At 38.9% G+C, this 26,659-nt stretch overlaps 1 protein-coding gene across 8 annotated transcripts in view; it reads right to left on the minus strand.

Moving 5' to 3' along the window:
- CUNH4orf50 (chromosome unknown C4orf50 homolog) overlaps positions 1-26,659 on the minus strand; it is an 86,614-nt gene that overhangs the window by 15,696 nt on the left and 44,259 nt on the right. For 4 of the 8 annotated variants that reach the window (XM_039728850.1, XM_039728845.1, XM_039728848.1 and 1 more), the window contains one exon: positions 17,723-17,841. The exons of 3 other annotated variants lie outside the window; for them this stretch is intronic. Coding sequence is in view for 1 of the 5 variants with exons in the window: in XM_039728848.1 (XP_039584782.1) it covers positions 17,836-17,841 (6 nt within the window). In the remaining 4 variants the exon portion in view is untranslated. Of the gene's footprint in view, positions 1-14,500; positions 14,519-17,722; positions 17,842-26,659 lie in introns of those variants that run through there. One more of the 8 variants, XM_039728843.1, reaches the window with a different exon arrangement.

Consider the following 26,659-nt stretch of genomic DNA (forward strand, 5'->3'; position numbering starts at 1 on the left):
CAGCAGGCACAGTGATGTGCTTTAATCAGCTATCAAATACATGTAGACATCTATGCATATCCCAGATCAAGCACATTATTCTAACTTGTAGCTCTAGCCTCCAGCTAGTGTGGAAATGAAATCACTGACTTTCTATAAAGATGCAAATATGGTTACAATGCAAGGTGATCTACCAGGAACAAGGAGTGCAGCCCACACCTGCAGAATGGTGCATGTGTCCAGAATGGCCCTAAAGAAAGATCAGAGGCTGTTCTAACAGACAACTCAGCACATCCAACAAGCACAAACCAGAAAGACCAGACAGGACTTGGCACATAAACCAGCAGGCTGCCTGACAGACAAGCTTTGTCACCTCTCAGGGGTACTGATGCTGAGGAGCATATGTGAAGGAGAATTTCCCTCCCATTACTCCTAAGTCTGAGACTTTTCAGAATAAATGGTCTATTCTGCAGATATGACTTTACACTATTTTTTCCCATTTAATTCCAGTTTTACAAATAAAATATTGACGCTAGGCCAGGATAATAATTTAATACCAAGTTCACCAAAACCAATGTTTTTTTCTGCAGAAGTGTAATACCAAAACTCCCTAAATCCACATCTGTAATAACATCCAGAGCATGGCCTGTTTAGTTCATGCACAGAGCACGCTCATCCATGAGCAACTGGATGCTTAGTTAATATATGCAGTGCTATACTAAGCCCAGTTAATCAACACTGTCTATTCTAAAAGCAGAAAAAAAAATCTGTGTGTCTATCACACTCCATCAACTTTCCCCACTCACTTTAAGCAATTAATTTCAAAGACTTCCTGACTAAATTTACATAAAATGCATCCTTCCCACCTACACTTTGTTAAAGCATTAGGCCATAATTTCACAAGAGGTTCTTGGAGATCAACAGTGGCAGACAAGTATCAGACATTACACTATGCCTCAAGCACAGACACAAGAATTTATGACAGCAGCAATTTCCTGGATCACCTCATCACCTTCAATTGAATAAATACTTGTGGAGCAAGAATATTATTTATTGTCAGAGATTTTCTGGGTCTGTCTGCAGAGAGATGGCTGAAGTTGCAGATGGAATAGGCAGATGAGAACAGCTATCAGTGGACATAAAGCTGCAGCTGAAAGGTCAGCAAGACTCATTGGAAAATCTCTGAAAGAATGAACTTCAGTCATTTGCAAGGGGAGGAGGTGGAATGACCTATGTGGGTTTGAGGTCTAGGCTTCTGATGGTCAAAATGTTTGGTTACCAGGGTTTTGGGTTTTTTTAGCCAGGACTCCAGCTGGCATAAATTCATGAGCTAGCTGAGTTTTAGACTGATGAATTAAGCAGGTGGTGATGTATTTGTGGCTTTCAGTTAATGACTTGGTCTTGCAAAACCTCCTCACATGGATCTGTTCAAAGTGTTGTAATGGGAACAGCATATTCAGGAGACTTACAAGATGAAGCCCAAAGTACTAGGACACAGCAGTTGTGTTGGCAACAAGCTACTGCAAACAGTTGCATAAGCTGAAGAGAAGCAAGAGCAATAGTTCCAGGCGTCTGCTTTTAGCATTATATTTACAGCTTCTCCCTGACTGTGCATATATTAAGCAGATTGCGAACTTGCAGTGAGTGGAGGGAACAATCTGGGTACTTTAGAAGGCAGTTAACCTTTGGCAATGGCCTTTGTATTAACATTAAACAGGTCTGCTTCACTTTCAGAGGATCAGGGTTTTCATCATTTGGAAAAATGAGAAAATATCTTATAGCTACCTGTGGAGATAGGCAGAAATATTTTATTCTTGCACTGTGAAATATCTTGGCTGATACAGACTAAGTGAAGTCAATGCAATCCTGGGACAGCAAGGAAGCACAGACATTGGCAGAGAGCAGTGACTCCAGAACATGCCAGGCTGAGGGACACTTTTCACCATGTAATATTCCCCCTGACCTTCTTCTCATCAAGAGGAATATGCCACACCTATCTTTGCTCAGAAGCCACCTGCCAGCATCAACTGCCAGCTGGACTCCTCAGCCACACAGTTTATCCAGTATGATGATGGAACCAAAGAAATGGAAACAACAATGGCTGGCGTGATACTTATTTTTCTGACCTAACTTCAGTGTTTTCTTGTTTCTAGGGCAACTCACAAAACCCATGTAAGAAAATCCCTGTAATGATGGGAAAATAAGATTTTTTTTTTAGATTTAGTAGACCCATCCATTAAGAAAAGGAAATTAAATAAAATTGAGAGCTGCAGTAACACTGCCATAGGATAAACACAATGTTGTCATTGACTGCATCTGTGGAAACAATTAACTGAAAGTACAACACACTGCTGTTTACAGAGGTCCAGGGCTGATTTACTTGGGTTATTTCCAGCTTAGCAAGTAATTTCATAAAAATATTTCAAATATACTGTGCATACTCTACTCTTGCAATGCATACTTTAATTTTATTGGCTGATTCAAAATTTTCTTTCTGATAAAGGACCACAGAAGGCAGAACCTGCTTTTCACTCATCTTCAAATACACAAAATCAGCAAAGCAACTTTTGGTTTTCTCCAGAGAGAACTTATGATGGTCCCTAATTACATGTTAATACTGTGAATTATTCAAAATCACAGCAGGTAACAACAAACATCCTGTTAAGCGTAATGATACAGCTAAACATGAAAAACCATACAAGGACTATAATTAACAGCTAGAAAAGCAGAGTTCAATTAAATAGCAAATCCCACTGTTGCTTATGAACTTCATTGGTGGATGGTTAATGCCCTAACTTCAGAAGTGCCAAGCTGCTGTAGCCCCAGGAGACACAAGGCTTCAAAGATTCCCTCTTGCTCCATGGGAAGACAGACCAGGAGGTTTACAAGGACACCCACTACAACCAATCCCACTTCTCTTCAGCAAGAGAGAGAAGTCTCCACTTGCATTCAGTTTGCTGTTCTCATTGGGAATATTTGGAGGGGAATTTGAGGCAGGCCATACTCCTCTCCATCCAGCACACTTGTCCAGTAAATCTTGCCCCGGGTGATCAGAATTCACTACATTACTCACTGTTACCATCAGTGATACCAGCCCTATTTTCTAAATATTAAAAATGAGGCTCAGGTTTAAGAAGCATGTCCTCTGCCATTCAGCAAAGCAGAAGGGGTACTTCATGGGACCAGTTAGTACCCCTTCTACACTGTTCCCTGACTTAGTGTAATTTAAGGGAAGCTGTAATGACATATCTATAAGAAAAGAAAAAAATCAATTCCAATCCAGGAACATAAATATGAGGCATAATATTTTCATGGTTTGAATTGTTCAGATACAAATTGTAGAAAGTGAGATTTTTCAGAAAAAGAAAGCAAAGGGAAGAATCCCACGTTTCCAGAAAACAAGTGAAGTACAGATCCCCTGCAACCTGTCTCATAAACTACAACAAAAGAATTTAATTTAGGCAATCTAAGAAGCCGTGGCACATGCTTCCTCAGAAGAGTGTTGCAGTGGTTATGAGGAGAAAATTCAACTCAAAAAAGAGGAAAAGTTAAAATACAAGTACCTGCTGCAGTGCTCTTTAACAATTACAGATGACCTTCTCTTTTGACTGAAGGTCTCAGGTTGGAGATAATGCATCTAACATATTACCAGCTATACCTCATTCATTTTCAATTTACATTTCCTATCTCCCCTAGCAATCATTATTTAGTGATACAGAAAAGACAATTCAAACCTTCCTTACACCCAGAAGTCATTTTATTCTAAGTGATATGAATTAAGGGATGTTGGCAAGCTCACAGGGAAAACCAGAACTTTGCTGAAAGCATGAACTAATTTTTAAATAAAATGGTTTGTTCACACTTTATTTCTTCCCACCCTTTCTCACTCCATTATAAATAGATTTTTATGTGATGTCTTTTGAAGATTCAGCAGCAGCCCTGGGATGAACTAGTCCAAATGGTATGTTCCTCTGATGGAAAGCAGCTCCCCAGACCACAGCTTCTTCCATTTCTCACATCTGTGCACAGGCTGCAGTGAGGAACAGAATGACTGTGCTTTCTCTCCAGTCATCCCCAAGCCAGTATTTAACTTGCAGTACTGGACACCAGGTTCACAGGTCAACTCTCTGAGCCATTTTTAGCCAAAAAGCCAGAAGTAAGTTGTCCCAGCTAATTATGCAGACATTCTGTATCCCACACCTTTGCTCAAACACCTCAAGTCATTGGGATTATGTGGCTGATTATCCTGCAAATTCCATAGACCTGAAACTGAGAAAGGGCACCAAGCCCATAAAGAATGACACTGTGCAACTTCTAGGTACCCTCACTTCACTACATTTCTTATGGAGGCATCACAAATTCTGTCTTCACTTCAAAATATGTAAACCACCCACTTTTGCAGAAGCAAAAGGAACTAAACAAATTCCTTCTAGCTTCCTCTATCATTGCCCAAGGGATTTAAGCACAGAGTCAGACATTCAGTTACTCATCTGATTTAAAGCCCAACTGCCTTGGATGTAGGGGCCATATCTATCCTCTTCTCTCTGGAGCCTAAACCCTGAAATGTGCTCAGCAGTGCTTGGTGCAAGGCTACATTTTCATAAGACTAATACACAAAAAACTCTCTAGTCTCTGACAGGAAGAAAAACAATGCGGATACTTCCCTAATCCTGCAAATCCCTGGTTACACAAGAAACAACTAACAAGGATAAGATCTTTTCAGTGGCAGAACCTATTTTATCAGCAGAGATTGATACACTATACACTGTAAGAGTGCACACTGGGGTGTACACCAGTGGGAACTATTGTGAGAATGTTTATTTCCATGAGTCTAACATTATGCAAGGTATTGAAGTAATGCCCACCTTGAGAAGCCTAAGTGAGTGTCAGCTGAAAGGGAAGTGCTTTGCTTCTCTCCCACTTTTGGCAGCACCAAATACTCTGAATTGAAAAAAATACCAATGTGAGCAAATTAAAAATACCCATATATTCCCTGTGTCCCACCAACAAGGGGAAAGCACTTTTTTGGTCAAGTTTTCTCCTATCTAATTGCATCACAGAATAAGAAAAAATTATTCCAACTTATTAAATTACTTCTTCAAGGATTCAAACCAGCAACTGCTGTCTCTGCAGCTGTGTGAAGTAACACAACAACCAGCTAATGCAACAGCCATCTCTAGCCCATGACCTGGAGGAGGGAGTGGGCACAAGTCTGTGTCTGAGGCTGCATGCCACATGTTCCACCCCTTCCCCTTTCTCCAGAGGAGAGCTCATTTCACGGCCAAACCCTTTAGCTGGTTCTTGAGCACAAACAAAACCACCTTTGTTCTGGGAAGGAGGCAAGGAAAGCAACACAAGTGGAATTTCTGATGCAGGATCTTTCTTTCCCTTGTTCCCCCTGCAGAAAGCTGCCCGGCCAGCAGCAGCCTCTCGGCAGGAGCAGGCTGACAGTCTCAATAAAGCCAGCAGCAAAACTGATCTGCCTTTTCAGGGCCAGACAAAAAGGAAAAGAGTTGGGACCCTTCTAAAGCAGTGAGAGGTTTCCTTTGTAGGACTGAAGGCTGAACAAAGGCTCACAGGAGACCAGAATTTTAACTCTTCCCTTATTTCACTGGTTTAGGCTCAAGAGGCTTAGCCAGCAAATTCAATTGGTAGCACAGATGAGCTGTGGCTACAGGAGTATTTTTAGGCTTGGTTTCCAATGAAAATAGAGTAATCATCATTACTCCATGATGTCTACACTCACTACTGCCTCTATTTGTCTACATTCCTGCACTACTTTTAAACCCAGTGGCCATACTTAACTAAAACAAAACAAAAAAGCCTCAAACTTCCTACAAGAATTTCCTGCAAGAAAGAAGTGCTCTCTGAAAACTCAGAGGCAAGGTAAAAGCAAACAACTCTCACAGGAAGCTTCCTCACTGTACAAAAAAAAAAAAGTACACGGGTTAGGATTTTCCTGCCTGTAGAGTTCACATGGGTTCTCTACATACCAAAATACTGCAAAGCTTCTTTGGAGGCTCAAGCCCACAAAGTATCAGAAATACTTAACTCACAGGCAAATCTGATTCAGAATTTTGTTGCTTCTCACTTGAAAATTCCCATTCCTTTGTCATCAAGACAGGTTCCCATGACAGACCAGCACTAGCATTTAATGATGCCTGTAACAAACCACTCTGTAATCAGGTTGTTTCTCCTGTAAGACAAAATGTCTGATCCCCGCTAGCACTGGGCTGTGTCTTCAACAACTGCATTCAACAGCATGGGCTTACCTCAGCTTCACAGAAATCACCTTTTCTTGGTTTTCAGAATATCTAAACAACACCTGTATCCAGAGAGGAGGCTCCACACCCAGGATCCACAGCAGTCTGTCTTCTGACAATGTGACTGACAACTGGAACCGATGAACATCAGCTGTGATACAAATCCTGGGCCTTCCCAGGGAAGAGCATCTCTCCAATTACTGACCTGTTTCACAGGAAATTGCCTTCAAGTGCCAGCCTTTCTCATACTCCTCAAGGCAAGGCCCTAATCCATGCAGGACCAAGTGCTCATTCAGTGGATCTAAGCATTACATTAAGCAGAATGCTGTTGCAAGCACCCCTCAATTATTTTATTTATCTAGATAGCCAGATCCTTCACTGTCTTTGCATTGGCAATGCAAGGTTACTATAGCAACATCTGTGACCTACATGATCAAGATAGCAGAGAAGAGCTGATGCCTGGATTAATGTGTTTGTAGGCTTAAATAGGAAGTCTAAAGATTAAAGATTAATAGTCTATGAAATTCATATGTACTCTACTCATGATGTTACATTTATCCCATTTCCTCTCCTTTTCCAAAAACACTTATCTCTAAATACTAGAGTATGTCATGCAATATATTATGACAACACTATTTAGACTTGCTGTTTATTTTCTGTTTTCAGTTTAACACACAATTAAGCTTCTTCATGAGGTCCTTAGACAAATGTATATTTTGTACTATGATTGGCCAATTTATTAGTATCTTGGAGAAACTAGAGTTCTTGATTTGCAGATTATTTAGATCTCCACAATCTTTCAAAAAGAAGTACATTCAGAACAAGTAATCCAGCTAATGCAACATTAAACACAGAGACATCTTCAATTTGCTTTTTATTTTCCTCTACTTGATAGGTTATTTTTAAGAGTCAATGACTTTCATTCAACTAGAGATTTGCTTACCAGCAGTCTGCCACAAGTTCATAACAGATCAACAAACATTTAGATGCTTCCTTGAGAGCTCTTCTGTAGAAAAGAGAAGACATTGCTCCTGAATCCAAGGCTGGATGAAACCTCCTCACACAACCAGGATGGTGACATGAAAGAGGTTGGGCATGGAGGGAGGTACTGGGGAACTGAGGTAATTTTTTTCTTTTCTTTTTCTGGTTTCTCATTAAAATAGAGGATTAGCTCCTGTAAGAATTCCAGTCAAAAATAGTTTTACTCTGTGTTTCCTCCATTAATGCTGCACAAACTGCCTGAGAGGGCACACACGATCACAGATCAAAAACATGAGTAGTTCTATCCAGTTTTAATTGCTTCAGGAGCAGGACAGGCAAAGAATTCTTATTCTAAGTAATCATTCAAGCAAAAGAAACAAAACAGTGGGCCCTCAAGGGAGACTTTAGCAGCATCTAAGTCATATGTCACTCTCCACAGAGTTACAAAATGTCTCCATGAGACGGCAAATGAGTGTTCATTTCTCTCTCTCAAGGAAGTTTTTTCTTTATTTTTATAGTTTTTAATATTTCATGCTAATATAATTCTTCTCTGAGCCAACTTCTTCTCCCAAAGGCAGCAGGATTACTATTCTGTTTTCAGGAAGGAGGGGAACTGAGCTTCAAAGTACAGTGCCTCTAAGCCATGCACTATAAAAACCTCCACCAGTATCAGTGGAAGAACTGATGGGGATGAACTAAATCCACTGTAAGAATATTTCAACACTGCAGTCTTGACACAGAATGCAGAACCTGTTTTGTCCTTGGAGTCTCACAGAGCAGAAAGCTTGAGGGATTCTTGGACTGGAAAGCTCTATCATCATATGGTCAGTTGCATTTGGGTTTTTTTTGTTTTGTTGGTTTTTTAGCTTTGATTTCTTACTGTTGGTGATTTAGATAAAAAAGAGCTTTTGTATCTCCTGCATTTGGGCTTTTCTTTCTCATGGTTTCAATTGCAGTCTGTGACAGAATAGGAAAGATAAGCCGTCACAAATCTAGTAAAAAGTTTTGTTAGTCCACAGCCATTTTCCAACAGAAACACTTATTTCAAAGACATCCAGCTGAGGCTGCAGAGGGAAGAAGCTGATTACATTGGGTCCATCCACCTGCTTTCCCAGTATTGTTAGAGTTCTATTTAATTCCAATCAACCTGCATAATTGACACCAACCCAAGAATCATTGCACCATATGTCAACTTCACACTTCTAACTTTTAGATTTACTTCCCTTTGATATTTTAAGGCTTTTGGCTAAGATTTTTAAAACTCACCTTCCCTAACCTCCCAGCTATAATTAAACGGCCTGGTTTTATGAAAGTGCTGAGTGTGTCACACCTTCACAGAGGCCTGAATGGTATTTAATGTTTCTTGGTTTCAGTCTCACACGTCACAAGTTAATCTTCAGAAAGTCTTAACTGCATTTTCTTGCAACACTGACATCAACCACTAAGGAAAATTCTTCCTATGCTCCTAGCATAACAGAGGAGAGGAGGTTTATTTTGTCCCGTCATCATTGCATTCCCTTGTGTCTTTGCAAATGAATATTACACCTCTCCAGCTAATATGACCATACATCATTTTTTCTCACCTCCTTGCACCCTCCTGTGTTCTAAACCTTTTATTTTAATTGACTTAAGAAAAGGTTTCATCAAAGAGGACAGCTCACTGGCTAGCAATTAAATTCTATCAGCATCATTTCTGCAACCTCCCTTAAAATCCTAGCCTGTCTTTCTCATCTTTTGCAGAAAAGGGTCAAATAGTCTCCAAAAACAACACAAAGACAAGGAAAAATATACATAGATGTATCAAAGGAATGACTGAAACTTTTAAAATTTATTTTTGTGTTAAAAGTTTCCCTCATTTTCATGGATAAAACTAGCCTAAAATATCTTATCCAAAACATCCATCTAAAAAGATGCTTAGTAAAAGCCCCTTGTGGTACAAAGACTGGATTTTTTTCTCAATCTACCAGGATTTGCACCAACAAATACCAGTGTTGACATCATCTGCATTTTAGGGTGATTTTGTAGGTCACTCTTGAGTCTAATCTGGGCTCCAAAGCACAAGAAAATTTGGTTCAGCTTCTTTCTTATCCCCAGACTTCTTGGAAACTGTTGGAGAAATCACTCAGGCTTTCTGCGTCTTGACCATCTTCTTCTAAAAACAATAATGTAACAACTACTCCAATGTTTAAACACCTGCTCAACCCCTCAGTTTATCTACACCTCTAGTGAGCTGTGTTCTGCTATTGAAGTTCATGAAATTGCCCTAAACATACAGTGAAGCAGTTTTGCTGATATGGCACTGTAGTGTATAGGGCATTCCCATGTCTATGGTGATGTTAAAAATATCTGAAGCTATATAATAATGCATATTTTACACTCATGAACAAAGTCAATATTTTTTTTCTTAAATCCCAGGCAATCATATTTTGCCTTTGTTAAAGAATCCACGTGGCTCTGTGTGCCCAAATTGAAGCCATTAATCTGTTTGTCACCTCCAGATTAAAGGAGTTTTGCTACCAGGGACAGTCTAGTGTGCTCCTGATGCTGGAACAAAGCTCTCTCTCAGGAGCCTCTACTTACGCACAAAGGGTGAAAATTGAATGTTTTATGAAGAGCATCACAAGTAAGAAGGAAATTGTGTATTCCTTCAGGCTTTGATCCTGCCTAACAGAGCTGAATTTCACTATGGATTTTAACAGGAGCTATTCTGTGCTACTAAAAGTACACAAGTAAGTATTTAATATACTGTTAGTATAAAAAAAAATATTTCCTTATAAATAAGTTTTATTTAAACTTATTTAAGTTACAACAGTTTCAAGATTGTATTATTATCTCAAAGATAATCAAAGATCATATGTTTGCAACTGTCTAAAAAGTATCTGGTTATGAAATTGTTTTGTTTTGTTTTTTAAAAAATGTCTGCTTTTAAAGGCATTTCCTATTTTGTGAAAAATATTTGGGAAAACAGAAATTTTTTTCTTTGGCAATTTTAAAATATTTTGGTAGAGAGCATGGAAAACAAGATTGTCATCATATAGCCTGACCTACTGAGGTGTTTGAAGTTACCTTTAGTGACTACAAAACCAGCTACAGCAGAGTAAAAATGTAGGATTACCACTAATATGTTGTGCTTTGTCTAACTTAGCAATTAATGAAATGCAATAGCAGCACGGAGAAGAGAAAGCTGGTATTAAGGACTCAGTAGACACAATGGACAAGTTTTGGGACTTGGTTTTGGAATAGCTTAGTCTGGTCTGATGAACTGAAAACCATCAGCATCTGGAAAGCATTTTTCAGAACAGAGTCACTTAGAAGAAATTAGTTTTGCCTAGTGCACTATTTTATCTATACTGCAGCAGAGGGAATGAGCAGGGGATTAATTTCAAAAGTGTAAACTAAACACTCAGGCCAACACATGTAATCGGAGTGCAATTTAGGGATTAGAATGTGAGTTAAATACGTCTTATAAAAAAAAAAAAAGGAAGTAGTGTCCATCAGCACTTACAGAATTTTTGATTTTACCCAAGACAACTAGTTTTCTTCATCATTAGCTTTCTCTGCTATTGACTACAGTACAGTATTTGCCAAGGCAGTTTTCCATTTTACCTGAGGTAGATCAAAAGATGGCTCTGTTAGAAAAGGTAGGTTGTTAAACTATATTAAAGACGTTCTAAAAATATTAAAAATATTAAATCTCCATCTGTTGAATTACCTATGGAATATAATCAGAGACTAAATATTTTGTGTGAAAATTTTCAAATTAAACTTTACATGCATTAATTAAAAATAAACCAGCAAGCACAGAGAATGGCAATTCTCTATGTATGGCAATAAACACATAAAAATCACTTCTTTGTCATTTGGATGAGTAAAATTATTTTGCCTTGACTAACATACAGCATAAGCAAGGAAGACACTCTCATTTGTCTAGATCAAGGTTATTTCCTTTTACTTTTTCTTATCTGTTATCAAGACTAATCCTTCCAGAAATCAAGATTTTCCAACTTTTATTTAAAAAAAAATAGAATTCCCAAATCAAACAAAGTTCTATCTCAAATGAGTAAATCTGTGTTTTCTTTGCCATCCAACAGGCTGAGTGACTGCATTTTTGTGGCACTGCATAGCACAGCCTCTGTCCTCCCTTGGACAGCTACTGTGCAGGAACACGTGATGTGGGAGGCATATTCTGGGGAAATAAACTGACAGATCTCCACCCTGGAGACACAACAGCAAAAAGGGAACATTACCAAGCATGTTCACACATGAAAATTTGTCACTCTGATCTGGGTTAAAAAGCCACCTTTAGACCTAAGTACTTATGTTACAATATCATATTTATTATTTTAAGATGAGGGTCCTGCCACAGCTCCTGTGCTGAAGGGCTGGCTTGGTGGTTTGTCAAAACCACTACAAACCATTTCCAAAACTGAACCAGTAACAGCATTTAAACAATTATCATTTCTTGCTGAGGTCAGCCTGGGCATGCAGGGGCCTGAAAGAGCAGGAATTTATTATTTCCATTTGCATTCTAGGATGTGTACAACACAGAACTGCTCATGTCAGGGAAACCTCTGGGTAGCCAGCACTGTGTGATGCCTCACCCAGCCAAACCTAAACCCAGCTGTCACACCTTGCAGAACAGGCATTCTTGGTGAAAAACTTTTCCTCCATGCAGGAACCTGCCTTTAAAGGCATGTAGATTAACATAGAAAACCTAATTAAAATCTTTTTTATCAGAGACCTAGCAGGCCAGCATTTTTCTTCATTCTTCATCAAGACAATGTCTGCCTCTTACTTTCTTCAGAAAGAGAAATTGTAACTCTTAATCAAGCTTCAGAAGATTCTCCAAACTTTGAACTCCCTGTATTTCTAACCCATAAGTCCTTACATACTAGTTTTATTAAATCCTCAAAGCAAACTTTGCCATAGCTGAGTACTCTCTCACTGTGTCCTTACTAACATTTTTTCATGTTGCAGTGAATAAAATCAGGTCCTAAACAGGTGATCTGAGGTTGCTCTTTATCTCACAGCTACAGTAGTCTCCTTATCAATCTGTATCAAATCCAAATATCTCAGAGTTAACTAGGACAGGAAGTTTGATTCTTAAAACTGAAACAAAACACCCTCAGCTTCCACTTTCCTTAACAATTAATCCCAGCTCCTACTCTATCTGCTGTCACTTGGAATTTCGTTTTAATGAGGCACTGAAACTCTGCTCTTCTCCAATACGTGATATCTACTCACCAATCACAAACAGATGCTTCAGTTAAAAAAAAAAAGCACTAAACTACTTTGTGCATTTCTGCTGAGTAACAATAAATGAATGTAGTACTGACCCTTTATGGGTTCTCTGGTGTAAAAGTGTCTCTGTATTAGAATGTACCTATATTTGAATTAAAGAGGCTTTTGCCACAAAGACAAGAGCATGGACTCAGCACAGAGATGCTGTGGGGATGAACATTGGCATTAACTTTCCCATGAAGAGCACAACTCCTGCCTTGCAAGAGCTGGTGACAGGCTGGTGCTCTTCAGAGCAAAATTGAACTTCAAACCATGGGGCCGCTCTCCTACCACTGCACTGGATATTTGTCTTCTCAGACAGCAAGCCAGAAACACCAGCAGTCTGAACACTGATTTGAAATGGACACAGAGACTGAGCTTTTTAAGACAGCCTGGAAAGAAAAGAAATATTAATGGCAAAACAAAGGTGTTTTGTACAGCCTTTTTAGCAATACTTTTCAGTGCAAAAATTTTCTGATACAATGCTAGACCAAGCTAGTAAATGAGCATTGATCCTTTGCCCTGGAAGGAATTTTACCTGATTGCAGCAGCAGAGATTGCAGTACTTTGTGTGCTATGTAGTATATATATGTAATATGTGGTATATGAAATAGAGAAAGAAATAGCACTGAGTTTTCTTTTAATCTATAACAAAAGAGTGTCAGAGCACTTGTAAGTAATGCAGCTTTTCTTAAATCTTTACTATTTAAAGATTTCATTATCTTCTTTAGATATTTTTGAAATATATTTTTGGCAAAGCACTGCACAATGCTTTGGCATGTGGACTTCTGCTAAAGACCTCACTGAAAGTCAATAAATTGTTTATAAATTACATTAGTTATTTTATGCTAAACATTATAATGGTTTCAAGTCTGTGATTTCAGTCTTTTAGGGAACTAAGTGTTAATAGCATTGAAAAAAGTTCTCTCTTTCCTATGGGAGAGAATACAATAATATCCTTGACATAAAAATGCTTGTATTTAACAGCCCCTGAGACAATCCTACTCCTTTCATAGCACCTGCAAGGGAGCAATTAGTATCTGTGAGAATTTCACATGACATAGAAATAAATGGTCTTGCCTGTTGTAATTTTTATTGGCAGCTCCCAGGTCACTGGTGTGGGGTGCTGGAAGAGACCCCTGCAGCAGAGATCAGATGGACTGGGGGCAAAGGGACAAGACAAACCCATTTGCCACATGGCTACACAGTTTTTCCTCTTTTTTTCTCATACTTGTATCACCCCCACATACAGTTGACAGAGAAAGGAACCAGTATCTGCAGTGGAAGAAGGTATGATGCTGAATTTCCAAGGACAGATGCAGGGGGTTGACATGAGAAACAAAGGGTCAAATGAGCATTTTTAGATCACAGACTGAATCAAATAATTCCAGATGATTAAGACATCTGGGATAAAGGACAGGCAAAGCAGCACAGATCATGACTTCACAGAATTTTTTTCAGATAATATCCAAAGTTACCTCTAGATCAGAGAAATGAACCTAATCTTGGTGTACTTAGAGTAATATCTGCAAATGATGCTCCTAAAGAGCTGCTGTAACAGACTCAGAAGCTGCCTCAGCATTCAAAGCCCACAAAAGATGGATAAGGCTGAGCAGGAGAAATACCACCAGGGGCAACCCCACCAAGCCTCATCCCATGCCTCAGGATGAGTAACTTGGTGCTTGCAGGGGCTCACTGGGGGGAGGACCCCAGGAATTTCAGAAAAACAGACAAGAAAATGTATGTGCAATACCAAGTACTTTTGGCTTGTTTCACACCTTTTTTCCACAATTCAGCATTTGGTGTTTATTTGTTTACATTCCTTCTAAAAAATGAAGAAATCATGAGAGCATTAGAGGTGTTCAGGGAGCAGCTTACCCATCTCTGTCAAATTATGCAGGTCAGTGGTTGCTCCAGATTAAACATTAATAGAATAAATAATGTCTTTCAGCAAAGACTTGGGTTACCTTAGTACTTGCTGAACTCATGGCATGGCAGACTTCACAGTTCCTTATCTGGGTATAATCATGGCAGAAAACAAAAATAGTTAAAATGGTGATGTGAAAAGCACATGTTTATATGATTTAATATAGGATAGGTAGATACCTTTGGTAGTCATGAAGTTGTAGCTGGTTATTAAAGGGTGATCTATGTTTCATAGCATTTACTTTATTATTTATTATCAGATTTACTGATCTCCTGTCAGACTTGGAGACAAACATCACAGTCTCTCTGACCCTAGCACAGCTGTGGTATTCACATGGCTGACTAGAAATGGTCCTATTAAAGCTTTCTAATATCTGGTTTCAAGCTTATTCTCTGATTCCAATTCTCTGATCCACCAATTACTGCAGAAAGGCTATAAAGTAAGTAATATATATGTAAACAAAGACAGTAATATATATGTAAAAATTGAAAAACCCAGGCTAAGAATATTAGGCCAAATCCTATAGTCATTATTCTTCTTCCCTCCTCCCCACACACATATTTAGGTAACTGACTTGCTTAAGCATCTTTAAATAATTAAACCTCTTTAGCATTCAGGTAACTCTCAGGCTAATTCAAACAAAAGATACATTTCCAGGCTTTCACAGGAAGCTTCTAGCTTGGTCTGCCTGTACCTGTGCTACAGAAAGCCAAAGGAGTCTCTCTGACTTGACCCAGTGTTCACTGCATAAATGAAGTGGCACATAGTCATGCCAGCTCCCCCTGCTTGGGGCTGTGCACATATATCCAAATTCTCTTTTAAGTTGGTGTGTACATCTTCAGTCCATGCAGCTAATTTGGATCATTTGGATTTAGTTTCAGCTCTACATAGCAAAGTGCAACTTAATCATCAGGAAGCAGTGGATTTCAAAAGGACTGCTCAAAGAAACAGCTCTTAGTTGATACTGAGCAAGGGCTTCAGACATGAAACTGACATTTCTGTTGGCAAAAAATTCTCCTGAATGCCACAGTATAATCACTGAGCAAAAAACCTGGACACAAACACACAGCAACTGCAAGCAAAAAAATTCTTCAACTACCATCTTAGTCTGATGGAACACAAACCATTTAAACAGCCTAAAGATCTGTTCCTAAATGCACGTGTCTATACTGACATCTTAACCCATGAATTATTGTATGAATACCACATATTATTGTAAAATAATAAAGAAAATGGGACTACTATTATCATTAATGAGACAGGACCAAGGCCCTGATAAGAAGATGGAAACAACATCCCTTTGAAAGTCCATAAGTAATTTCAGATAACACTGGCATAAACCCAAATGACAGGATGACTAGAGTAGTGATGTTACCCTCATGGGGACTGTGTTTAGAGTAATGGCAAGGGCAGCAAAGACACATATTTAAAATTAATGTGTACAGAAAGATGTTGAAGAATTGCAAAGAGTACATAATTTTAAACTAGAGATAACAGTACCCTTAATATTGCATCTATACCAAAATAGTATAAAGAAGAGAATGTATTAAATTTATATGTTGATAATAGAATGCATTTTCAACAATAAATCAGAAAGTCATTTAAATTTTCATAACAAAAAGAGAGTCAAGTGATTCTGCCTAAGTCAGCACAGATGTGTTGGTTAAAATGAGCACATCCCTAGACCCAAGTGAGCTGCAGCAAGCACTGCCTCCTGTCCAGCCAGTTGCCAGGAGCTGTGGAAAATGATTAACAGCATTGCAGGTCTCCAGAGGGAATGAAATGCCCCTGGGGCATTACGGGGCAGACAGAGGCAACAATGGAAGAGAGGAAACTCTGATTTGAGAAATGGGAAAATGGAGCAGCAGGTAAGTACTTGGAATCTCATAAGGAATCCAGTAACATGTTTCCTCCATGAATGCTTAGTGGTCTAAGCATTCAGGCAACCAAAGGATGAAAATACAGACTGTGAACTCTAATTTCTATAGAAAAGTATCTCTTTCAAGTCCATACAAACTTTCAGTAGCTAGATCAGTGCAAGTTATTGTGTCTGCTAATGAATATAGGACTCCTGCATGTCCCAGGGAATCAGTATGCCACCTTTCACGAGCACTACATCTATTCTGAATCACAGAATCATTTAGGTTGGAAAAGACCATCAAGATCATGAAGTTCAACTATTAACCCAGCACTGCCAAGTCCACCAGCAAACAAACCATGCTCCTATGTGTCACATCTTTAAAATACCTTCATACTCCACCACTTCCCTGAGCACCATGTCCTCGACAACTCTTTCTGCATAGCAATTTTTCCTAATATCCAATCTAAACCTCCTCTGGTGCAATTTTGAGGCCATTCATCTCCTTCTGTCACTTGTTACCTGGGAGAAGAGACAATCTCCCATCTGGCTACAACCTCCTTTCAGGTAGGTGTAGAGAGTGATAAGGTCCCCTCAAGTTGCCTTTCCCCAGACATAAATTCTTATGTATTTAGTTAACACATAAATCAATCTCCCATTAAAATGACAGCTCAGCTTTTAATACATTTATTTATATTGGGTAAAAATGTGTCAACTCTTCGTTCTTGATGTAAAAGGATCCAGTGCCCTTGGATTTAGACTGGATTTTGATACCCTGTTTTGCTACAGACTGTGAATGACTTTGGACTTAATCTCTCTGTGCCTCAGTAAAGGATAAAGCTGCTGTATTTCAAGGGCATGGTGAAGTGTGCTAGGTTAAGAGTGTGTGAATCTTGAATGCAATCAAAGCAAGCCTTACACAGCTCAGAGGCAGGTAAATGGTTTATACAAATTGGCTGACTCAGCAACATTGCACAACCCAAGTCCTGGCCAAGTCCAAGTGAGGGAGCAGAACCAATGATAGCAAGAAACTCAGCCTTCTGAAGTGAAAAGGAAATAGAAATAAACATGGAATTTCGGCTAAACATATAATAATTGCATTAAGACCAATTTTAAGTTGTTTCTTTTAAAACTATTATGATATCTATTTCTACTTAGTTTGTTGGCTGCATTTTTTTGGTAAGGTAACAAAATAGATTATATGTCAGTGACTATTGTGCAGAAAATGACAGATGTGCATTTGTCACCAGAAATGGTTCTATTGACTTTATTGAGTGTTTCAAGATCAATGTGCTTATTTGAAATTTAACACTCCTAAAAATTACCATAGAGGGTTTTCTCTAAGTGAAACTAAGAAAAAAAAAGCCTGAAATTTAAATAAAACTTATTTCCTGTTGAGATAAAACTTTAAATGTTCATTTTTATTGAGCCTACCTTGCATTCTGCATTGTAAGTTATTGCAACATCCTAGTTCATCCTCATCTCTGAATTGAACATCAGGATGCCTCTCTCCACTGTTAAATAATACATATTGAACCAAGGTAAACTCATCCCTGGAGAGAAAACAAAAATCATACAGCAAGAAGAGTGTTTTCATTAGCTCTCTCAATCACTGACACAGTGTAAAAGCAGGCACTGGAGCTTTTGTTTCAGTGAGGAAAGTCAATTTAACAGTGTCCCCAGTTCAGCACATTTCATCCGAGTTCATGCTATTAAGTCAATTGTTCCCCCCCTGGCCAATAGAGCATTCCAGTTACAATGCAGTTTCAGATAATGCTTTAAATGCTTTGGTTCAACAGGGACACAGCTTTCTAGTATCAACCACTCCTCATCAACACTGGGATTTTTCCCTATTCATTCTATATTTTGGAGATTAGCAAAACATTACTTATCTCAGTCACCATCTTCAGCATTATCTAGGCAGTCTGCATAAAATTTGCATTAAAATATGTGGTGGCACAATTACTTTAATAAAAGTGGACTTAACAGACAAAATAGTGAATGAAAAGAAGCAGGTGTAATAGAATAGGATGAAATAAAAAAACAATATCTGAAATAAATAGCTGCTAAATTCACAAGGCAGGAATGTGAGAAACACAACACTTCAAGCAGAAAAGGCTGACTGTCTTAATATTCAACAGTAGCACAAGTGAGAATTTGGGGTAGAAATGTGACTTAATGACATTAAGACTTTGATTTTAAAAGTTCTATCAAAATGGGTAGCAAGTGAAAAGGCAAGAGGAAGCCTGGAGATGTTAATTGAGTGTACACAGCTGAAAAGGGTTGACAAGAAAAGATTCATTCTGATTTTCCTATTTACTTTGCCCTGGACTGTAGTAACCTAAGACAACATGTGATACTGAGGATTTCCAGAGTGCAAAATATTTTGCAGCTGTACGGGACACAGAACATGAGAAATGTAAAGTATATCAAATGGAAGTACTTAACTGAAATACCAAAAAGAAAAAAAAGTGTTTATTTTGTAATTTAGTTCACTATCCCAATACTTATCCTATGTTCCTATGACAAGGAACACAGGTTACAGTATTAGTTATACCTCCAAAATTTTCCTGTGGTCTGGAATTGGTCCAGTGAGTACTCTCTCTTAAAAAAAAAAAAATAAAAAAAATTAGTAAGTTCCATTTACAATAAAAATTGTAATTTTGGAGGAGAGAGGTTTTAGGACTTTTCAAAAATGTTTACCTTATATATGACATGAAATTACTTTGGAAATTTGATTCCAAAAGCTAAGAGCAAACTAAGATGTTTGTTGGATAGATTATTGTGCAAACTTTATAATGAAGATGGATTCTTGGGTAAGATTATACCCAAGAGAAGAGGAAAATGAGGAACGACAAGATCTGGATGCACTGACTGGTAGCAAGTTCCTAACAAAGTGGTTCTTAACATGTAACTAAGTGGTGGGACTCCTTTCCAAGGAATACTGCTAAGGGAAAAAGTTTACACAGCTTCAAGAGAGCCTTGACAACTTTAAATCCATCGAAGTTCAGTGAACAAATAGAAACCGACTCTGCTCAGGAAACTCTTGAGCAGAAAATGGTGAAAGCCCTGGAGAGAACCAGTCTGCCCCCATCTCCTCCCCAAGGTATCTGCTTTCAGCTGCTGGCTCATTTTTTATGGATCTTCATTTTCTGACAATAAGCATATCCTATTCACAACAAGTTTCCTTTCTTTAAGCTTAAGAAACAACACAACAATCTGGCTATTTGACTTCACTAGTTGTGCTCTACTGTATGCCTGCAAAACACATGAGGAGGTGATTTGCAAGTAAGAATGAAGTCAATTTTTAGGACACTATGCCTTAGAGTGATTTGAATGCTGTAATTTATTTGCTCACAGGATGTCCCTGCCACAGAGTCAGCATGTGTGGGGTACCACAGAGGCACAACGTGCACAAGCCCTGTCCTGCCACAACTCAGCAACAGCAAAACCATTTTTGGCAGCAGTAGCCACTGTTGTCTCATAAGTAAAAGATCTGGAAAAGGCCTAAAATAAATTTTTAATGATGCTGCTCACTTTAATAACTCATTAAGGACAGAGGTATTAACCAGATCCAACTGTCAGACATCACCAGGACTGAAAAAGCCATGATCTGTCTGGATAAAATCTTAAGAGTGCACAAAGAGAGCTCTAAGTGCTCTGGCAAAGGAAGGAAATTTCAGCTGGCTGTTTAACTTGTGTTAGCTAACCAGACACTTCTTCTGTCTCATTTAAAGATACTTTGAAAAAAAAAGAAAGGAAATCCACAGCAGCAACTAAAAATGACACAGAAGTAACCAACATCAGCTCTCACGATGGGAAACCAGGTGTTGCATTTGTCACAGCTGATCTTATGACAAGGCTCTCAGCTGCAAGCACGTTGTCATAGGGTTTCTGCAGGTGACCAAACAAAATGAATAGGAATTCCAGCCCAGACAGCATCTGTTTCTTCATCCTGACCCTCCTCCAATAAGTCCTTCAGCACCTGGGCTCAGCCAGGCCTGAGTCAACCCACCTGAAGTCAACACCATCTGAGACAATCCACCTGAATATTCCCAATTCTGGCTGTTTGCTGTGGAGGGACAAACACCTCCAGCATGGTGAGACTGAGCCTCATATGAAAAATATTAACATTGACTGTTTCAGCCGTGAATTCTTGGAACTCTGGGAAACAGAAAGAGGCTCCACTCTTCCTCCTGTTCTCCCCATTTTGAAGAATAGCCTCATGCATCACATTACATTTTCTTCTTCAAATGCCTTTCTAAGAAATCTAATAAAAACTTGATTTTCTCCCTTTTAATTATTACATGAGCAACATATACACAAGACAATCCAGAACTATGGTTCACCCTGTATATTATTTCACTTATTTTGTTGAAAATGCTTAATGCAAACACTAGTTTGGAGAAAGACAAGCAATTACAGTTCTTATAATTTTTTATTATATAGGTCATTTAGCAGTATATAAAGCTTTCCACCCCTGAATGAAGCTGTTCATATTCTCACTAAAAATCATAATGTTTCTGGTTTTAACTATGCTTTATTGAAGAATTAAATGTGTGCTATGGAATTAAGTATATGTATGATTTATAAAACATAACCATCAGATTGAGAAACAAGGATTCACATGTAAATTTTATCCTTCCTAACACACATGTGCCTGCTTATCTCTCAGTGCTTCTGTCTCAACACAACTTCATCTTTTTTTCCACCAGAATCTGCTTCTGTTCCTGGACAGATTCTTGTTTCCATTGTTTCTTCTCTTAAATCTTTTCCCTCTCCCTCCTCACCTCTTTTAAAATGAGTAGGAAAGAAACTTCTACCAAACTCAGCCCACTAGCCTTAAATCCTTCATAATTTCCCTGTGGCTAGAGGACTACATGAATAATGAGACTGCCTCAGAAACCTGACCAACACTCTTTCTCATCACCTCCTGTCACATGACAGCTATTGAGCACTCCTGAAGGAGACAAACAGTCAAGCCAGCATGGAATCCTTTCTTTCCAGCTAAATCCTTTGTTTCCAACCACAAGAAATTTCCAAACTTCTCAGCAGAGAGAAGATCTGTATCACCTCAGTGGGAAAACCTTGTTTTTGGGGCACAGGAGGGTGAGGTCTGCCAGGGCCCCCCTCCCCACATCAGATGCAGACTGTGAAAGAGGCAAGAGCCTTCCCACCAGCTGCCTGGGACATGGCTCTGTTCACTGGTGCAGATTGCTAAAGGTCAGAACATGGAAAAAATCCTGCTTTCTGGAAGTCAGGAATTCTCTTTTGGATTGCATATCCCAAACATGAGTGTTATGGCCTGGACTCACTTCAAGTCCACCATATAAGCAGGCAGAGCTTGCTCTTTTTCAGGTCACCAACAAGTAGACAGAACAAGGGAAATTAAAAAAAAAAAAAAAAAGAAAGCATTGAAATCCAAAAGCCACAAGTCACCAATTAAATATGTGATTGACAAAGCACTGAAATCCTCTGAGGACCAGACCCTAACTGAAACTGAATTTCAACTGAATCGGGGGAAGCCTCTGTTGAAATTGGAGTGTAATCATCCTCAAACTTCTTTAGATCACAAGTACCTGCAAGCTGGAGGTCTCAATTTACAGCTGTTTGATAAATATGAAAATTAGTAAAAATTCCAGGTGCAAAATGCTAAGAAGCAATTGCTGCTAAAATCACAGCTCTGGTACTGAATTAGTGCATTTGGAAGCCATCTGTGCTCTTACAGATCTGATTACAGGTGGCAATTTTGCTGATGGTGGCATACGATTATCAGTGGCAGCAAAAAGAAGGCGGTTTTAACTCTGAACTGTTCTGTGGATGAATTTGCAATCAAGCTGTTTGGGCACAGCCACAGCAGACCAAAAAAGAGAGAATAAAAAAGAGAGAATGGCCTACTAGTAAGAAGAGGATGAAGGAGGTATGGCCCTAAACCACCAGGCACTGATTCACACTCTTTTCCTAAGTTTTGCACATTTCCTTGGCTCCTTGGCAGACACAATATCCCATTTCTGCAGGATTCCATCACATGGGTTTGGCAAAGGAAAAAAAAAAATTCCACATTTGATTTTCATGAAGAAAATAGGACTGTCCTCTTAAACTACAAATGTTCCTTCTTGCTTTATTGTGCAGGGATGTTGGAAAGAGATTTGTACACTTTTCCAAAGGTTGAGAATGCTTAATGTGTCCAAAACAAAATATGATACAGAGAACAGAATCATTTTTCAAATAAAAGTATTCCAAGTAAAAAGCATCAATGTCTATGTGCTTACTGCACTTGGGCACCTCATGACATTTTGGGAGGGAGGGATTCCTGCTGGAATGACTGTGGGGCAGCAGGTACAGGGCAGCAGGGTACAGACCTGTCTGCTTGCCCAGGGTGATGAAGGGAAGCAGCTCTGAAGTTTTCCCTCTGATACATGAGTTTTGTCAAATCTAGTAAAAAATGATACAAATGCCCAAGATCCAGCAGTCCCAGGGCAGTGACAAAACCACAGCATTAACCATTCTCACCTCATTGTGCTAAGAAAACAGCTTCTCTTTGGGCAGGCAAGATGACATTATGATTATAATGATCCTCTCAATGTTTAGAGTACTTCACTCTTCCAGAAGGAGAATCCGGAGGTGGAACTTGCTAAATTTATGACCAAGATTACAAGACTTGGATGACACAATAGCCTGGAGTCACGCTTGCAGACTTCCATTCCTCCAGCATGGTCAGGCCCAGAGGAACAATTCCAGTCTCATTACAGCTCACTTGCTTTCTGCTCCACCAAGCAAGGTTTCTTTTGGTTTAGTAAATTAACTAGTACCTATCTATACAGAATAATGGGAGTCTTTCCCCTTTCTTACTGATTTCTGGAGAAAAAAAACCAAACAAAAAAACCCCAAGAATATTTGACCCACATCCCAGCCCACCTAGGAATTAAGGCTTCTTAGAGATCTAAAAAAAAAAAGAAAGATGAACAACATGTTTGTAAATGTAATAATATATGTCCATATGGAGGGAAAAGCTAAACTGTCCTTTTCTGTGAAAGAAACTCAACAGATTGCCTAGAAATAGGCAGCTCTCCTTCCCCTTACTAAGGGAAGCAAATGCCATCCAGATGGAAATTATCAAATGGATCAAACAGCTACATTTTATTCCCAAATGACCTTTGTTCTACTTATCACTCATTACACCAGGAAAATTATTTTTCCTGCAGCCCAAATATAGTAAAAAGAATATTATTTATCATATGCTCGTTCAAAATACTTTGTATTGAAGGTTTCCCTGATGGGACATTGATCTTGACACACAAGAAGGGTGAGAGGAAAAGTGTCCTTCCTAATGAGAACATTCCTTTAAGATCTGTGGAATCTTTTAATTCCCATTAAGCCCACACTGTCCTGGCTGCAGTTGGATCTGCAGCCACTTTCAGATGCCCAGGGTGATGAAATGCCCCTTCAGCAGCCCCGTCACTTGCCAGGTTTTAAAAAGGGGAATACCAAGTGTTCTACCAAGTCCCAGTGAAACCACACTGAGGTTCTTCTGCTACCTTCATTTATACTGTCCAAAGGGTAAATACTTCAACTGTAAATTTGCATTGAATAAAACCTAAGTTTAAAAATCACAAAGAACCCTCATCTTTGACCCTAAGTGATTATGTAGGGCATGTATAATCAAATTCAATATTTTAGGGGGCATTTTCAATGACATAAGAGAAATCTGTTACCACCTAAAAAGAAAGGTAATGAAATCTGAACTCCAAATTTTTTCTTATGACTTTGAAAATTTTCTGTAGCATTTTATGTGGTAAAAATAATATTTATTTAAGCATGTCCTCCTATAAATTTATGATTATATATAGATAATTACCCTATTCTCTTATATAAGCTCTGGCTATTTAATTATAATATGATCTTCTTTTAGCCTGAAAAACGACAGCAGCACAAGTACAGTTTTATATGAGGACATAAAATGTTTAACAGCTGTGGCTGACTGACAGGACTAGATCCAGAGCATCTAATCTAACTGGGCCATGTAACACTAGCTTTTATTTCACATTAATCATTGAACATGAGTTCAACTGTGTCATAGATCGATCAAGTGGGCCTATAAATTAGGCAATAAATTAGAAGTTGATTTTTTAATGGTGTGGTCACTAACAGATAACACTGGGTTCAGGTGCAGCAATCCAAAAACACAAAGGATCCCACAGCTCCATGACTACTGATAATCAAGGAGGAATTCAACAAGCAGTGTCAGATATTTTGTACAACTCAGTGACTTGGTAATTAGTCACAAAACAATCATTCTGAAGTGGGAAAAAGCCCTCAGTATTAAGCTTCCAGAGTATGCAGCTGAGACATGCAAAACAATGCATTGTTACAACCTTTGCTCAACTGAAAGCTCAAAAGCAGTAATTCATAATAAGTTGTATATTATGACATTTCTAATAAAACTTACAGACAGGACAACCTCTTCTAAGGGAAAAGCTAGGCTGGAATAATAACATATGAATGTTTTTACATTTTAAAAGGGTCAGATTTATCCACAACAGAAGTTATTACTCCTAATAATACTGCTAAGGCAATTGTCTTACTCATAACCTATTTATCTATAAAATTTACAGGGTAGCCCAGTACTGGAGAAGACAGTATGTTTATTTCAAAACAGACAAGGAGTATTTGCTTTCATGCTAGAGTGTAAAATTTTTCCCCCCCCAAGGACCACTATTAAATCAAAGCAAAGCCTTATTTTCAAAATGGTTTATTAAAATGAAAGATGTGCCTTGACAATAGCATTATTCTTTCCCCAGTCAGTGCAGAGAGCAGCACTCATTCTTAGCTGACATGTCATCTTCCTTGGGCTTGCAGGACTCTGAGCAATTGCTTTTCATTTCGGAGCAGCAGAAACCACTTCCCTCCTGTGCACTCTGCAAAGCTCCCAAGGAGGCATACCAACAAGGAATAGCTTTAATATCACCTTACTTAGGGCACAGAAATTAAGAAGAACAACACAAAAGAGGTCAGAAGCCCTCTAAAGGAAACACTTGTGCTTAGCTGATTTCCCAGGAGAATGGCAGTGCTGCAGCCACTAATCCACTGCAGAGAACTGCCCCCAGCTCAGGCTGAATCCATGCTTGAATACTGTTTTATAAGCTGCTGCATCTGTTCTGCATTGTCCTCTTTTAAACTACACAAGAGGAAGCATGCACAAGTGCAGAGGAGTACACAGTTCACAAATAAAGAACAATGAATCTGGCTTATTACCATCCTGAGTATTAGCACTACACCTGGCATCTGCTCAATAACTCACTTGATGAATGCTGCTTCTGATCTCCTGGGGCCTTGAGAGAATCTGCCAGGTCAACAAGGCTTCAGCTATACATGCTCATTTTATTTCCTGTTCATTTATAAACTGGCACCTAAATATTTTACAGTGGATCCAGAGTTTGTGACCATAAATTAAGACAAAACTATACAGTTAATCCAAGCTGTAAGTACAAAGTCCTCAGGAAGAACATTAAAAAAAACCAAAAAAACCCCCCAAAACCAAAAACCTAGAGCAACACAAAAGAGAGGTTCCCAAGTATTAATGTTCCTTTTCTCTTCTATAAAGATTTCTCTTGTGTTCAGAGTAGCCACCTAGGACTCAGGAGGAAGACTGCAAGTCTTTGTCCTGCGAAGCACAACCAGGTCACCACCATGTGACCTTGGTCACTTCACTACTGAAGTACCCTGGGCAGAAATCACCTCTCCTTTTTCCTGCAGTGTAGATTTGACATCTGAGGTAGTTCCATTCTACTCATCCTTATAGGCAGTGAGTTGAAAAGGCTCCTCTAGAGTGCAGATCATCTTGCCTATTTTAGACCTATATTATGATGAGATTAAACCTATCCTGTAGATCAAGAGATGATTTCTCTTCATGATGGCAGGGATGCCAGGAGACTAACTCAGACTTATACATGTCCCAAGGAATCCCACTCCTTGGAGCATGACTTAAGCTTAGTTCTTAAACACATGGTAACCAACTCCCTTCCAGAGAGACAGACACCTGACAAGCACTGTTTGAAGGTCTGCAGTATTGGCTAAGCTGTAAGCAATAAAAAGCTTAATTCTGTAGCCTAATAAAGACATCTTGTCACAGAGAAGACCCAGGAAATGTTGAATCAATTGTCCATCCACATGAAAAAGTCAGTGCAAATGGCAGTCTCAGAGTCATCTCCAAAGGGGACAACAGGAATTGCTGTTCTGGGAAAGATGCAGATGTCAGACAGAACAGAATCACAGAATTACATAACAATTTCAGTTGGAAGGGACCCAGCAGGATCACAGAAGTCCAGCTCCTGGCCCTGCACAGGACAGTTTCAAGAATCACACCACATG

This window comes from Passer montanus, unplaced genomic scaffold (assembly GCF_014805655.1).
Source record: "Passer montanus isolate IOZ18808 unplaced genomic scaffold, ASM1480565v1 scaffold67, whole genome shotgun sequence".
In the NCBI taxonomy this organism is placed as follows: domain Eukaryota; kingdom Metazoa; phylum Chordata; class Aves; order Passeriformes; family Passeridae; genus Passer; species Passer montanus.